The 17,053-nt window shown below is 44.1% G+C and overlaps 1 protein-coding gene across 3 annotated transcripts; it reads right to left on the bottom strand.

The window, feature by feature from the left end:
• Positions 1-341: 341 nt before the first annotated feature.
• Positions 342-16,965, bottom strand: LOC124040054 (protein tfg-1-like). Of its 3 annotated transcripts, none has more exons than XM_046356822.1 (12): positions 16,789-16,965; positions 14,252-14,294; positions 13,283-13,485; positions 13,008-13,089; positions 10,860-11,144; positions 8,345-8,553; positions 5,391-5,426; positions 4,825-4,905; positions 4,330-4,443; positions 3,339-3,383; positions 1,539-1,658; positions 342-1,411 (listed from the first exon to the last, which is right to left on the bottom strand). In XM_046356822.1, exons 2-12 carry the CDS (start codon positions 14,292-14,294, stop codon positions 1,292-1,294), a joined length of 1,338 nt encoding a protein of 445 aa, XP_046212778.1. In that variant the 5' UTR covers positions 16,789-16,965; the 3' UTR covers positions 342-1,291. The 3 variants fall into 3 exon arrangements, with proteins under 3 accessions (XP_046212778.1, XP_046212776.1, XP_046212779.1); XM_046356820.1 differs by having other exon boundaries at positions 14,252-14,316; XM_046356823.1 differs by lacking the exon at positions 3,339-3,383 and having other exon boundaries at positions 14,252-14,316.
• Positions 16,966-17,053: the final 88 nt, after the last annotated feature.

A 17,053-nucleotide genomic window follows, 5' to 3' on the forward strand; every position in this document is an offset into this window, starting at 1 on the left:
TGATTGGGTCATGACTGGGTGTGATGTAGGTTCTCTGATTGGATCATGACTGGGTTGATCATGACTGGGTGTGTAGGTTCTCTGGTTGGATCATGACTGGGTTCTCTGGTTGGATCATGACTGGGTGTGATGTAGGTTCTCTGGTTGGATCATGACTGGGTGTGATGTAGGTTCTCTGGTTGGATCATGACTGGGTGTGATGTAGGTTCTCTGGTTGGATCATGACTGGGTGTGATGTAGGTTCTCTGGTTGGATCATGACTGGGTGTGATGTAGGTTCTCTGGTTGGATCATGACTGGGTGTGATGTAGGTTCTCTGGTTGGATCATGACTGGGTGTGATGATGTGAGGTTCTCTGGTTGGATCATGACTGGGTGTGATGGAGGTTCTCTGGTTGGATCATGACTGGGTGTGATGTAGGTTCTCTGGTTGGATCATGACTGGGTGTGATGTAGGTTCTCTGTTTGGATAATGATCGTGTTTGTTTTTTTTGTTTTTTCGCGAGATGGTTGGCAGTTGGAGTGTTTCATAGATACCATCTTTTACTGTTGAGTTTAAAAAAAGACAAGTTAGAAAAATCTAAGGCTACACGTTTAAAACCAATAAATGTAACATAACCGACCTTTTCTACTGCCTTCTCAACCCTCACCCCTAGACTCTGGCTCCATTCCAATGTTCTACCCTTCTCCCGAAGTGTGCACTCGTACAATCCCCCTAGTATATTTAAAATAAATGGACGGGGAATATGGTGGTAACTACCTTCAGCCATTCTTGCACCAATCCCATGCTTCCATTGTCCGTTTCAGCCATTTTGACAGGCTCTGTATCACAGCTAATGGACACTTCCTGTCCCTATACAGGAAATAGGGGCATATTCCAATTACCAACTTTCCTTATCTCCTTTCCTTCACTAATACCCCATTTACACAGAGGCAAAACCCCTTATTTTTACATTCTGTTACCTTTGTTTATGTGAAAGGGGTAGGGGGTAAAAAAAAAACAGTGAATAAAAACACAGCTCGGGACCTAGTTATGTCAGCTGTTTTTTGTTGTTGTTGTGAGAATGGATCACTGCATTTTCGTGGGTAAATTCATTAGCACTTCTCTTGTTTACCACCTCCCTAAATTGAATCGCAAACAGCCCCCATGGTTTATACCTCCCATTAATATCAGTGGTCACACAGGGAAAGCAACGAGGAGAGGAGACGTGGAAAGGAAGCAATTGAGACGTATTGGGACGAGCCCCCATTAAGTTGAAAAGGCCGCTCCTGATTGGGCCATTGGGTGGTGTTCTACAGGAAGTTGGTGGTGTTGGTGGTGGTGTTCTTTCCTGTGTCGATGTTAAACTGGTAGGCTCCGTCCGAGGAGTGGAGGACGTCAGAGGCAGGCACGGGGGCGGAGGGCGATGATGCCTAAGGAGTGAAGGTTGAGAGTTGAAAACCATGTATCGATAAAGTAAGCAAGTGTATATTTGTGGGACGGAGATGGAGAGAGAGCGAGCAAGAAAAATACAGAGAGAGAGAGTGAGAGAGGACTGACCTGGGGGGGTTGTGGGGGGTGGGCGAGGAGGGGATCAGCAGGAGACATGTTCTCCATCTTTATCTCCTCCTTCACTGGCTCACCTGGAGGCATGGCACTGTACATCACTGGAGCATACCCCTGAAACACACACAATTAGTCACACAAATACAGGTCATGTACACACACACACACACACACACACACACACACACACACACACACACACACACACACACACACACACACACACACACACACACACACACACACACACACACACACACACACACACACACACACACACACACACACAGACAGAGATGAGAAGGATCCAAACCGGAGCAGCGTATGACAGATACAGATGTCAGGTCTTAACTTGATCACTCTTTTGTCGCTAAGAATTTTCCTGCTGCATCAAAACATTTGAATGAGCCTCGCCAGTCGCTGAAAAAAGTATTTCCTTCCATGAGGGGACAGTCCAGTCATTGGGATCAGGGTTTGCTATCAAAATCATTTTCTCTCTCTCGCTCAAACGCTAGACCTAGGCCCTGTTACTGCAACAATGTATCTGAAATGAAGCCATACACATCAACATCTGTCATTTTATATAGCCTAATAACACAAGATAGATATTGGTCTCTACTTGGTGACGACATACAAGTGTCAAGTTTATCAGGTCAACATTTTTAATTGTGCCCCGGGGTGGTCTAACGGTTAGGGCTGCTTTCTTCAGTGCGTACGTAAATGTCTATGGTGTCGGCTTGGGTTTGATTCCCGGCCCACACTCTGATGGCACAAAGAACTCAATCCCCCCGATTGACTTGATGTATTTACACATTTCAAGGACAGTCGATCGTGATAAATGACCATACCAGACACTTTTGGATAACCTAAATAGGAAACAAATAAAATAATAGCAGTCGGCTACACCAACATTAGTTTTCCGTTCATACAAAAAGTGTGGGGTAAAATGCCACAGTAGATTTGCCGTGGTAAACTATGAAATATTTTATTTTTATCGCACGGAATGCTCGTTAAATAGATGCATCGCTCTTAGTCTGTTCAAAAATAACTCAATTGTTCCGATTACAATACCAACCAGAGGGCAAACATATCTTGAAATACTTTGATTGCAAGCAGGACTAAGAACCACCGATCTTTTAGGGAGCAGTAATGAGGTGACTACTAATGATTGCAATTGAGATCAGCTGTGCGGGGGGGATTTAGCGCATATTGATGTCTAAACTGTTAACCTTTCAATTGTTTCTGCTTTAACCTTGTCACCTCGCGGAGTTATTGTGTCAAAATGAGACATTCATCCATATGCAGTGGGCCGGATTCAAACCCATTCCGACTCTGGCATATGTGTGCTATGGTCAGTGGCTGTGACCTCTGGACCACACAGACACTGAGGAAATGTATAATTTATTCTGCCTATTGCTTGCCTTCAACATATAATAAAACAATTAATCTGAAAAAATGATTTTCCCTAACTAAAAATACATCTACCCCCTACAAATATGTAAATGTATTATAATTCACATAAGAATTCACACGAGATGCCATGTAGCCTGTACGTAGCCTACATAAGGTACAATGTAGGTACGGTGTGCATTGCTCACAAACACGGCTTCCAGCTGCCCCCTGGTGGCGATTCTAAATATTTGTTCAGATATTCAAAACCTACTGCTGGATTATTTTCCTCCAGCGACGAATGGAGTCAAATTAAGATTTGACATCTGTTGACACAGAGGACAAGGGTGATGGGGAAGACTGGGAAGAGACACTAGACTATGGTTAAGTAGAGTAGATATATACCATCGGAGCCATGGGATACTGATACTGGTTAGGCGGCCCACTCCACTTAGGGGTCAGAAGGAAGGCAGCGTGAGATAGATTGTAGAATAGAGGGAATAGGAGTAGAGACTGAGTAGAGTTTTCAATAATATAACCAAATATGGTAGAATAGGGTAGAGTAGAAAGTAAAGTAGAATAGAACAGAGTAGAGTAGAAGAGAATATATTAGTGTAGAGTAGAGTAAAGTAGAGTAGAAGAGAATATATTAGTGTAGAGTAGAGTAAAGTAGAGTAGAGTAGAGTAGAGTAGAACAGAGTAGAGTAGAATAGAACAGAGTAGAGTAGAATAGAACAGAGTAGAGTAGAATAGAACAGAGTAGAGTAGAATAGAACAGAGTAGAGTAGAATAGAACAGAGTAGAGTAGAATAGAACAGAGTAGAATAGAACAGAGTAGAATAGAACAGAGTAGAGTAGAATAGAACAGAGTAGAGTAGAATAGAACAGAGTAGAGTAGAATAGAACAGAGTAGAATAGAACAGAGTAGAGAATAGAACAGAGTAGAGTAGAATAGAACAGAGTAGAGTAGAATAGAACAGAGTAGAGTAGAATAGAACAGAGTAGAGTAGAATAGAACAGAGTAGAGTAGAATAGAACAGAGTAGAGTAGAATAGAACAGAATAGAGTAGAATAGAACAGAGTAGAGTAGAGTAGAACAGAGTAGAGTAGAGTAGAGTAGAACAGAGTAGAGTAGAATAGAACAGAGTAGAGTAGAATAGAACAGAGTAGAGTAGAATAGAACAGAGTAGAGTAGAATAGAACAGAGTAGAATAGAACAGAGTAGAGTAGAATAGAACAGAGTAGAGTAGAATATAACACGGTAGAGTAGAATATAACAGAGTAGAATGGTACAATAGAATATAGTATAGTAGAATAGAACAGAGTAGAGTAGAATAGAACAGAGTAGAGGAGAAGAATATAATAGAAGAGCGTATGGTAGAGTAGAGAGACATACCATAGGAGGAGCACCAGGGTTATACTGTGGCTGGTTGGGCGGCGGGCCGTTCCACTGCAGGGGCTGGGCGGGGGGATACATAGGGTCCTGTGGGTGGTAGCCTGGGTTGAACCCCTGAAACAAAACGCAGCAAAACAACACCGTCTCACACACACACACAGAGGAATATTGCTTGTTGATGAAGATTGGCCAATTGAGAGTATTAATCAAATGGGACAGACAGAACCTTATTCCTGGAAGGTTAGTGTAGCGTCACAGCCCCTAACTTAGCCCCAATCCTCCTGTACAGAGAGTGGATGTGTCACAAATAGCACCCTATGGGCCCTGGTCAAAAGTAGCACACTATAAAGGGAATGAGGTGCCATGAGGCCAGACATTTTCTCCCCAGCTCCTTTGTTTTCAGACCTTACAGTTGTGCTGCTAAGTGATCAAATGAACAGATGGAGAGAGAGAAGGCGTGAAGGAGAGAGAGGAGAGATGAATGGATTGACTCACTGGTTGGAATGGGGGTCCAGTCCACTGAGGCTGGCCAGGCATCCCAGGGTTGGGGGGAGAGTAGACCTGGGGGTAACCTCCCTGTACATGGAGGAGCACCACAGTTCCTACAGTTAGACAGAGGTTCTGAAATCTACTTTTATATAATCATATTCAGGGATGGAATTTAACGATTTGGGGTCCAAATCTGTGCCATGCAATGTTTGGCCTATTTACTACTAGCCCAGTCTGAAAAGTACTAGACTCGGGCTAGCTTAATTTCCATCCCTGCTTAGACTATATATACACATGACAGTATATCCTCATACACAACCTGAACATACACAGATACTGTACATGGATACCCACAGATAGACATAGGGACTTCTACTCCAATACACGCATGCTACACGCACAGTGCTCATGACATGACTAAGACGGAAATAAGAAAATGATGTACATACGGAAGGCATTATTGCTTGTCGTTCAGATCAGTGACACAAAGCCGATAACCAACCACACACACACACACACACACACACACACCACAGTGTAGTTAATTGAGTAATAATAAATGCATCACGTACCATGTTAGGATCTGGGCCTGGGCCGTGATAAAATACCTGCAACAATCACAACAAAAACACAATGTATGTTATTATCGACCGTTCATTCACAAAACCTTACTGCGATGTCCCTGTGATCGTACATCAAGGAGTGAGAGGGGAGACATGAGGAACATAAAGGCAACGTGTGGTCCTCTGTTGCTCAGTTGGTAGACCGTGGTGCTTGCAACGGCAGGATAGTGGGTCTGATTCACGACCCCCCCCCCCCATACCTTAAAATGCTTTGGATAAAAGTGTCGGTAACACTTTACTTGACACCCAGTGTCATAACAGTCATAACAGATTACGTAACTTGTCATAATATGGTCATAACACTTTCATGACGCATATATTTACACCTGTTCTGACAAGTATTTATTTAAATAATCCTCAATTCTTTACAGTTGTGTTTTTTTCCAACATATTTTATATAACTAGATAATACACTGTATGACGCTGTCAAAAAAGCATTATGACCATCCTGTGTCACTTTACTTGGACTACGAAAATACACTTTATGACACTGTCCAAGAAGCATTATGACATCATAATCATGATTAACCAGAGAGGCCTATCACGTAATAATAAAATATAATATATGCCATTTAGCAGACGCTTTTATCCAAAGCGACTTACAGTCATGTGTGCATACATTCTACGATAACAACATTAGACCATTAGACCATAACAACATTAGACCATTAGACCATAACAACATACATGCCCTTATGTCAATTAGTATTCAGTCAAAAAGAGAATCTTGTCCTGCTCCTGAAATCTGCTATGGCATTCATCCTTGTCATCATTCATGTGTGCGCAAGAACAATGATAATTTAATATGGTCAATTAAAAACAAATATATATATATATCACATAAACATACTGTTGACATGTAGGCTATGGTGTAATCGAATGTTTTGTCTTGTGTGGTAGGTTTTGACACTCTTATGCAGGTGTCATAACCAGCCATAAAATAACGCAGTAAATGTCACAACAAGTCTAAATATATGTATCATGACATACAGTGTTCCATACATGACAGTGTTATGACCATATTATAATGTGTTATGACCCCTTCTCGTCAGTTGTTATGACATGGTTATGACCATAAAGTGTGACCAAAGTGGGTACTACATGGCATGTATTATTGTGTACAGTGCATTCAGAAAGTATTCACAGCCCCTGACCTTTTCCACATTTTGTTGCGTTACAGCCTGAATTTAAGATGGATTCAATTGAGAGTGTGTGTCACTGACCTACACGTCAAAATGGTATTATGTTTTCAGGCATTTTTACAAATGAATAAAAAATGTATTCAACCAATTTTTGTTATGACAAGCCGAAATAAGTTAAAGAGTTCAAATGTGCTTAACAAGTCAAATAATAAATTGCATGGACCCTTTGTGCAATAATTGTGTTTCACATACTTTTTAAATGACTACCTCATCTCTGTACCCCACACCTACAATTATCTGTTAAGGTTCCTCATTCAATCAGTGAATTTCAAACTCATATTCAACCACAAAGACCAGGGGAAGTTTTCCAATGCCTCGCAAGGTAGGGCACCTATTGGTAGATGGGTAAAAAAAACATACATTGAATGTATGCTGGGGCGGCAGCGTAGCCTAGTGGTTAGAGCGTTGGACAAGTAACCGAAAGGTTGCAAGATCGAATCCCCGAGCTGATAAGGTGCAAAATCTGTCGTTCTGCCCCTGAACAAGGCAGTTAACCCACTGTTCCTAGGTCATCATTGAAAATAAGAATTTGTTCTTTAACTGACTTGCCTAGTTAAATAAAGGTTTAAAAAATATATATAAGGAAAATGTCCCTTTGAGCATGGTGAAATTATTAATTACACTTTGGATGGAGTATCAATACACCCATTTTCTTCAACGGAATGGAGCTAAGCACAGGCAAAATCCTAGAGGAAAACCTGGTTCAGTCTGCTTTCCAACAGACACTGGGAGATGAATTCACCTTTCAGCACGATAATAACCTAAAACACAATGCCAAATATACACTGGAGATGTTTACGAAGACGACATTGAATGTTCCTGAATGGCAGTTACAGTGAACTTGAAAATCTATGGCAAGACTTGGCTGATCTGATCTATGGCTGTCTAGCAATGATCAACAACCAACTTGACAGAGCTTGAAGAATTGAAAAAATAATAATATGGTAATATTGTACAATCCAGGTGTGCAAAGATCTTGGACTTACCCAGAAAGACTCACAGCTGTAATCACAGCCAAAGGAGATTCTAACATGTACTGACTCAGGGGTGTGAATACCACAATATGTAAATTAGAGATTTTTGCATTTCATTTTCAATAAATGTGTAAAAATGTCTAAAAACATGTTTTCACTTTGCCATTATGGGGTATTGTGTGTAGATGGGTGAGAGAGAAAATATATATTCAATCCATTTGGAATTCAGGCTGTAACACAACAAAAGTCAAGGGGTATGAATACTTTTTATAATAATAATAATAATAATAAATGCCATTTAGCAGACGCTTTTATCCAAAGCGACTTACAGTCATGTGTGCATACATTCTACGTATGGGTGGTCGCGGGGATCGAACCCACTACCCTGGCGTTACAAGCGCCATGCTCTACCAACTGAGCTAAAGGGGTATATAACAAGGGTTGTGTCCCCAACGACACCATATTCCCTATAAAGTGAACTACTTTTGACCAGAGCCCATCGGTGCAGTACTTTTGACCAGAGCCCACTAAATAGGGAATAGGGTACCATCAGCCATGGTCAAAAGTAGCGCACTACAGTATATAGGGTAACATTTGGCACTATTCCCTACATAGTGTACTACTTTTGACTCGAGCCCTATGGGGTGCTTGGTCAAAAGTAGTGCACTAAATAGGGAATAGGATGCCATTTGGTATTTCGCCAAGCCACCATCAAACGACCCCTTACCGGGCCACCAGGTCCAGGGGACACCCCTCCAGGGATATTGTAGCCGGGAGGAGGGTGCAGAGTCTCGGGGGTCCCCTGGAGGACGGCTGTGGGGTGGGGGGCTTTCTTCTTGAAGATCTTCTTCTGGCAACAGCAGCAGATACCTGCGGGGATCCCCAGCAGGAGGAGAAGGGCCATGAGGGGGTTAGCCGCTTCATAGTCATGGTGGTCTGGAGGGGGAGAGAGAGGGGACAGAGGAGGGAGGAAATGAGAGTAGGAAGGCAGGAGAGGGAGGAGGACAGAGAAAGAGTGTGACAGAATAAGAGAGAGTCGGTATGAAAGAGACAGGGAGAGAAAGGGGAGAAATCAGGAAAACAAAAATCGAGATCAGTTAGTCAGTTCAGAGAGTCTGTTACTGTAGGTGCCTATGAGGTCTTTCTCAAATAGCCCCAAAAGCATACAACTAAAATACAGACCGTGATAATTTAGCGCAAAGGACACAAAGAGCATGTTTATTGGAAGACTATGCTTAGTACATGCTTGGGGGAGGCAGGTAACCTAGTGGTTAGAGCGTTGGGCCAGTAACCTAACGGTTGCTAGGTCGAATCCCCGAGCTGACAAGCTAAAAATCTGTTGTTCTGAACAAGGCTGTCATTGTAAATAAGAATTTGTTCTTAACTGACTTGCCTAGTTAAATAAAATAAATACAAGTACAGAGACCAGTAGAAGTGAGACTGGTGGCCATTTGAAGTGTGTGTAGGTGCCTTATCAGAAACAACCACTCTGGTTCCAAAAGGCTTCTTCTTCAGCTGTCCTCATAGGAGAACCCTTTTTGGTTCCAGTTAGAACTCTTTGGGTTCCGTGTAGAATCCTCTGTGGAAAGGATTTTTACATGGAACCCAAAAGGCTTCTTACCTGCAAACAAAAAAGGTTCTTCAAAGGGTTCTCCTATGGGGACAGCCAAAGAACCGTTTTAGGTTCTAGATTTTTTTTTAAGAGTGTAGGGTTGTAGGGTAGTTTAAAATAGGTTGTAATTCCATATGTACCTCATGGCATGTTTCTGATGTATGCATGGTTTTCTTACATGACCAGCAAAACATATTGAGATTAAACTGAGCAATACATAAATACTTGACTCTTTATATGCACATTGTTGAAGAAAAGTTTCAAATTAAATCACGCTCATTGGTCCTGCTTCGTAGTATACCCTTCAGGGCCCATAGGGATGCAGACGAAGTGATGGCAGAGTGAACAAGCATAACAGGAGAATAGGAGTGCTCAGTCAGAATGAATTCAGCTTTTGCCAATATACCATGGCTAAGGGCTGTTCTTATGCACAACGCAATGCGGAGTGCCTAGATACAGCCCTTAGCCGTGGTATATTGGCCTATACCACACCTCCTCGTGCATTATTGCTTAATTATACCAGGCATTTCAGCCTATCCTGTTCGGCTCAGTTGGTACAGCATGGCGCTTGACACGTCAGGGTTGTGGGTTTGATTCCCAGTACGGAAAAGTATGAATATGTATGTACTCACTACTGTAGGTCGCTCTGGATAAGAGCGTCTGCTAAATGACTCAAATGTATTCAGGGCTCTAACTACCCAGTTCATAACAACAAATAAGCCCTTTGGCCTATCCCTTCACTGCAAGTCAGCAGATGGAATATTGAAAACATTTGGAGGCCTGCTGGTGGGCAGAAGGAGTGAAAATGGCAATTCTATGGAATTCTGATTCCTGCGAATGGACACAGTAGTTGAGTCAATTCCAGAATGGATTCCTTGTCCCTCTATTTCAGTTTGTACACTCATGGAATGTGTCCCAAATGTAACACAATTACCTATGTAAGCATTACATTTGACCAGTAGTGCACTTAAATAGGGAATAGGGTGCCAATTGGGACACACTTTGCAGTCTGAGTGGTGAAGACCATTGACAGGGTAATAAGATACTTGGACAGCCACTTAAAGCCAGCCAGTGTCTGTGGAGACCAAATGGCACCCTTTTGCATATTTAGTGCACTCCTTTTGATCAGGGCCCATAGGGCTCTTTAGAGGAAATAGGGTGCCATTTGGGACATATCCAGCATATATGCAGACCATAATTCATTCAGAACTATCCGTAATCATGGTAGCATCCACATTAATGTAGAAGTTTCATCATTGTATCATTTCAAATGCAAAGTGCTGGAATAAATGACTTAAATGTAAATGTATACAGAGCCAGAACAACAGAAAATGTGTCACTATCCCAATACTTTTGGAGCTCACTGTAAATAGCACAATTTATATTCTAGAATAAAATCCCTTCTATGTCTATGATGAGAACCATATATACACACACCCTACTGTTGCTGCTCCCAGGCAGGGTTGAGGTTAGGTATGTGGGGCTAGCCCATTTGGGAAACAGCCAGCATATATGCAGACCAAAGTTTGGAGCAACTAACAATGCATGGTGACACAGCAAAAACACACACACACACACACACACATACACACACACTCCCCTTACACACGCCCCCCACACACACCCCCACCTGTGAGTTCCATCCTGATGATGGAGACCACCCTGTCTCTCCTGTCCCTCAGCGTGTAGTAACCCACGTCCGTGGTGTTGACGTTCTCGATGGTGATCTTGGTGGAGTAGGTCTTGACCCGGTTCCAGTAGTCCGGGTGGTCCTGGGCGACCATGGCCCCATCATGCACCAGGGTGACATTGGCGTCGGCGCCAGAGAAGGAGAGTTGGGCGTCGGCTAGGTCAATGCCCTCCAATGAGATGTAGAGGTCCTCGCCCGCCACGCACTTCGGGTACTCATGCCTGGCTGGTGGGGAGAAAGTAAGAGGGGAAATTAGCATTAGAGGTAGAGAGTGAAAGAAAGAGAGGGGTAGTACATGAGAGACGAGAGAGGGGGGTGGGTGAGAGAGAGTAGGTGGAAAGAGAGAGAGAGAGAGGGGGTGGGTGAGAGAGAGTAGGTGGAAAGAGAGAGAGAGAGAGAGAGGGGGTGGGTGAGAGAGAGTAGGTGGAAAGAGAGAGAGAGAGAGGGGGTGGGTGAGAGAGAGTAGGTGGAAAGAGAGAGAGAGAGAGAGAGAGGGGGTGGGTGAGAGAGAGTAGGTGGAAAAGAGAGAGAGGGGGTGGGTGAGAGAGAGTAGGTGGAAAGAGAGAGAGAGGGGGGTGGGTGAGAGAGAGTAGGTGGAAAAGAGAGAGAGAGAGAGAGAGGGGGTGGGTGAGAGAGAGTAGGTGGAAAGAGAGAGAGAGGGGGTGGGTGAGAGAGAGTAGGTGGAAAGAGAGAGAGAGAGAGAGAGAGGGGGTGGGTGAGAGAGAGTAGGTGGAAAGAGAGAGAGAGAGGGGGTGGGTGAGAGAGAGTAGGTGGAAAGAGAGAGAGAGAGGGGGGGGTGGGTGAGAGAGAGTAGGTGGAAAGAGAGAGGGGGTGGGTGAGAGAGAGTAGGTGGAAAGAGAGAGAGAGAGAGAGGGGGTGGGTGAGAGAGAGTAGGTGGAAGAGAGAGAGAGGGGGGTGGGTGAGAGAGAGTAGGTGGAAAGAGAGAGAGAGAGAGTAGGTGGGGGTGGGTGAGAGAGAGTAGGTGGAAAGAGAGAGAGAGAGGGGGTGGGTGAGAGAGAGTAGGTGGAAAAAGAGAGAGAGAGAGGGGGTGGGTGAGAGAGAGTAGGTGGAAAGAGAGAGAGAGAGGGGGGTGGGTGAGAGAGAGTAGGTGGAAAGAGAGAGAGAGTGGGTGAGAGAGTAGGTGGAAAGAGAGAGAGAGGGGGTGGGTGAGAGAGAGTAGGTGGAAAGAGAGAGAGAGAGAGGTAGGTGGGTGAGAGAGAGGGGGTGGGGAGAGAGAGTAGGTGGGAGAGAGAGAGAGGGGGTGGGTGAGAGAGAGTAGGTGGAAAGAGAGAGAGAGAGGGGGTGGGTGAGAGAGAGTAGGTGGAAAAGAGAGAGAGAGAGAGGGGGGTGGGTGAGAGAGAGTAGGTGGAAAGAGAGAGAGAGAGGGGGTGGGTGGGTGGAGAGAGATTGGGTGGAAAGGTGGAGAGAGAGAGGGGGTGGGTGAGAGAGAGTAGGTGGAAAGAGAGAGAGAGGGGGTGGGTGAGAGAGAGTAGGTGGAAAGAGAGAGAGAGAGAGAGAGAGGGGGTGGGTGAGAGAGAGTAGGTGGAAAGAGAGAGAGAGGGGGTGGGTGAGAGAGAGTAGGTGGAAAGAGAGAGAGAGAGAGAGAGAGGGGGTGGGTGAGAGAGAGTAGGTGGAAAGAGAGAGAGAGGGGGTGGGTGAGAGAGAGTAGGTGGAAAGAGAGAGAGAGAGAGAGAGGGGGTGGGTGAGAGAGAGTAGGTGGAAAGAGAGAGAGAGGGGGTGGGTGAGAGAGAGTAGGTGGAGAGAGAGAGAGAGAGAGAGAGAGAGGGGGTGGGTGAGAGAGAGTAGGTGGAAAGAGAGAGAGAGGGGGTGGGTGAGAGAGAGTAGGTGGAAAGAGAGAGAGGGGGGGGTGGGTGAGAGAGAGTAGGTGGAAAGAGAGAGAGAGGGGGGGTGGGTGAGAGAGAGTAGGTGGAAAGAGAGAGAAAGAGTGAAGGAGCATGCAAGAGTGAGAGCGAGAGAACGGGAGAGACAAAAAGGCAAGAAGGATCTGTACACGAACTGACAAGAACAAAGGACAATATTTCAATAACATGCCAAACAAAACTCCCCACCACCCCCTCCTGCACTCACTGTTCACGGCCACTTTGAGTGAGGAGATCTCCTTGTTCCAGTGGTCTCTCTGGACGTAGGTTCCCTGGTCCTCGTACGTCACCTTCAGAGGGCAAAGATCAAATCTAAGTGCATTTAAAATTGCTTCACAATAAAAACAAAACAATTAAATTAAAGAGATATAGATAGAGGATGGTAATCACATTAGCGGAGGTGGTGTAAATGTATTACTAATGGTCAAAATCAAGTGGACCTTTTTGTTAAGAGGCAGACAAGAAGAAGAGTCAGTCAGTCACCTTGTCCAGATACCAGCGCCTGTCAGTCCCTGTCCCAGACACCCGTCCCTTGTTGGTCCGGGCACCATGGTCCCAGTACAGGTAGGTCTTCGCGGGCTCTGCAGCAGGGGTGAACTCCAGCTTTGAAGAGCTCTTCGGGAGGTAGATCTTCAGCTGACGCCCGTGGGACAGACGCTCGTGCAGGTCGTGCATCGCATAGCCATCTGAGAGACCGAGAGAGATGGTGGGGGGATAGGGAGGCAGAGAGAGATGGTGGGGAGATAGGGAGGCAGAGAGAGATGGTGGGGAGATAGGGAGGCAGAGAGAGATGGTGGGGAGATAGGGAGGCAGAGAGAGATGGTGGGGAGATAGGGAGGCAGAGAGAGATGGTGGGGAGATAGGGAGGCAGAGAGAGATGGTGGGGAGATAGGGAGGCAGAGAGAGATGGTGGGGAGATAGGGAGGCAGAGAGAGATGGTGGGGAGATAGGGAGGCAGAGAGAGATGGTGGGGAGATAGGGAGGCAGAGAGAGATGGAGTGAGAAAGACAGGATTAAAACACTAAATTGAAACCCTTTTAATTATGTATTTTCTCTACAGCTGTTTCCAATATGGACCCCGGATAAAAGTAGTGCATTATACAGACCCTATGAGCCCTATGCTGCTGACTAATACCGAATGTGAGGTGAAAGTTAACTGGTACAATAATGGTGTAGGTTAGGCCTTATTGTACACAGTAGTTTAACTTTTAACATTGCAGCCTATTCATCTTGAAATGTCAACAGACCTCCTCCTTGGCTATGTCCCATACCCCCTCGGGCTTTATTGCTTAAGGAATTTGTTCATTGACGTGTTTTCTGGATGACATTTCATTGGAATGTAAAAGAGCTAATACAGTAAGCTAAAACTCCCACATACGTCTTTAGGTTCGAAACTTGTACCACATTTTGTACTTAATAAAACAATTAAATTATGGAAAATAAATTACTCACCCACACCGAGAGTTCCCAACAGGATCCACAGACTCCACATCATCTGCGTGGGAAATAGAGATTTTCTGTGAACAAATGACCAGAAATATAACGAATTATAGTGTGAACGGGTCGTTGTGGGGGGTATAACACAGACAGATGATGAATCAATAAAGAACGACCAAATGAAGAAATCAGTGAAAAGAACATGCTCTGGGGTTGTTTGCTGCCTCTGGTACTGAGGACCTTGAACGTGTGCAACATACAGCCCTTAGCCGTGGTATATTGGCAATATACTACAAACCTCCCGAGGTGACTTATTGCTATTATGAACTGGTTATAAACGTAATTAAAAGAGTCAATCAGCATTCAGGGCTCGAACTACCCAGTTAATAATATATTTTATAAACAACTTTATAAACTGGGTTGTTCGAGCCCTGAATGCTTTTGGCTGACAGCCGTGGTACATCAGACCGTAAACCAAGGGTATGACAAAACATGTGTTTTTCTGCTCTAATTATGTTGGCAACCAGTTTATAATAGTAACAAGGCACCTCTGGGGTTTGTGGTATATGGCCAATCAGTATACCACAGCTACGTCATCATGAATTCAGCAGATCATCAGGTGTTTTGGACTCCAATGTTCAACACAGTGTCCGAAAACTGGGTCTCCATTGAACGTTGTGGGTCCAGCAGGACAATGACCCCAAACACATGACAAAAAAGAGCAACCAGGAATGGTACAAGATGAAACACTGGACTGTTCTGGAGAGGCCAGCGTCTAGTTCAGATCTGAATCACATTCAAAACCTATGGCAAGATCTGAAAACAGCAGTAGGTGGAGGGCAAACATGCTGGACCCTCAAACATGGAAGAATTCAAGCAGTTTGCTGCTTAACAGTGGGCCAAATTATGAGTAGAAAGGTGAAGCAAGCTCATCAATGGCAACAATAAGCGTGATCCGGGTGGCAATCATTTTGTCCATGTCATTTGACTTTATTTTCTAAATTAAAACGTAGGTTTACAAAATAGTATACAGTAGTATATAGTGCAGTGCACTACATTTGACCAGGGCCCATAGGTCCAGGAATTCGGCTACCAGGTTAACGTTGGCCAGTCAAACAACTACCTCCCATCCACTGTCTCACACCAGAATTTACTACCATTTAGGGTATTGTAATGTGTTGGTATGGTGGTCCTTTCTCTCACACAACCACCTTGCGCGCACGCGATCCGCATCCTTTTTGAATTTGGAGCGCATCCGTCAAGTCAAGGGCGGTGTGGGGTCGTGCGCGTTTCATAAATGTGTGGGCCACAACAATCGTTTAATAATTGTCACACAAGGCCCACAATTCAAATTTAAATGCAATTGAGATTTGTTATTTAACTAGGCAAGTCAGTTAAGAACAAATTCTGATTTACAATGATGGCCGAGGAACAGTGGGTTAACTGACTTGTTAACTGCCATAAAGACAGATTTTTACCTTGTCAGCTCGGGATTTCGATCCAGCAACCTTTCGGTTACTGGCCCAACGCTCTAACCACTACCTGCCGCACGGATTAGAGATAATGATTAGAGATAATGAAACAAACATAATTTCCATGATTACATAAAATTCTACAATAGGCTAACAGGGCCACAACAGCCATGCAATTTATAACGATATATATATATATATATATTATATATATATATATATATATATATATATATATATATATATATTATATTTACAATTATTCCTATGCATTAATTTGTATTAGTATTGTAAAGCCATACATACAGCTATTCTTTGGCATCTCTCACGCCTGATAAGCCTATATGAAACATTGGGCTTCAACCTGTTGAGGATCCACAGAATATCAGGCTACAGTGAGGAGCCTAACGGCTAGCGGTTCACGTGGGACCGTAAAATCTACGGAGGGTGCCGCGCCTTTCATTTGGGAAGGGGAGAACGACGACAATAACTCTCGGGAAAAAACCAATAACAAACAAAAAAAACAAGGATGAACCATATCGAGACGATTTATATAAAATAAGAATATCTACTATGTGATCTTTTCAGTAATGAAAAGCTAAACATGATGTTAGGGGTAGATAGAATACGATTATATCGCTGGGTGACTCGGTGCAAACGGGTAGAAAGCAATCCCAACACAAAACAATATGTACACGCATACGGTATATAACCGCACACACCCACAACCATCTCTCTCCTCTCCTTGCTCGACAGAACACCCACAACCACCTCTCTCCTCTCTTTGCTAGGCAGAGGCTCGCACGCAAGCGCCCAGACCACAAATCACCATGCGACAAAAATAACAAACATCACTAACCGAGGCAATGCAACAACAAAAAATGATCAAAGGAGGAGAGTTTATTGTTTGGCTGTGTTGCAGAAAAAAATAGACCAAATAAAACTAAAAGCCGCTACTGCTGCATGGAGAAAGCAGACAGCTGCAATGAAAAATCCAATTATGAGCCATGAACAAGGCCATTGCACAAACATTCTTATTGTGCATGCAGACGATATGTAGTAGGCCTATAGGCTACATACCTTGATAGGAAAGAATCTAGTTGATTATTTCCCTGTTTTTCTCCTCGTAACAATGTATCTATGACGGGAGAGCGTCACGCGGTGACTCGATAGGCAGCGGATAGTAAGTAGTAGGCCAAGTGTACGATTGATGCCGGAGCTCTGATGCTGCGAAGCGGTTTTCAAAGCACTTCTTATCCGACCAACGAAACTATAAACCCTAGATGACAATCCACTGTTTTGAAGCGACTGCGCTGCCAGTAGGTTATATAGTGGGGTAGTAACT

This window comes from Oncorhynchus gorbuscha, linkage group LG07 (genome assembly GCF_021184085.1).
Source record: "Oncorhynchus gorbuscha isolate QuinsamMale2020 ecotype Even-year linkage group LG07, OgorEven_v1.0, whole genome shotgun sequence".
Lineage (NCBI taxonomy): Eukaryota > Metazoa > Chordata > Actinopteri > Salmoniformes > Salmonidae > Oncorhynchus > Oncorhynchus gorbuscha.

Bases quoted from the DNA above. Each gene is read 5' to 3' on its own strand.
- LOC124040054 (XM_046356822.1), bottom strand. From the start codon at position 14,294: ATGATGTGGAGTCTGTGGATCCTGTTGGGAACTCTCGGTGTGG. The intron at 8,554-10,859 runs GTGGGGGTGTGT...CTCCCCCTCCAG, and splicing joins CATCAGGATGGAACTCACAG to ACCACCATGACTATGAAGCG. The intron at 4,906-5,390 runs GTACGTGATGCA...CTCCATGTACAG, and splicing joins CAGGCCCAGATCCTAACATG to GGAGGTTACCCCCAGGTCTA.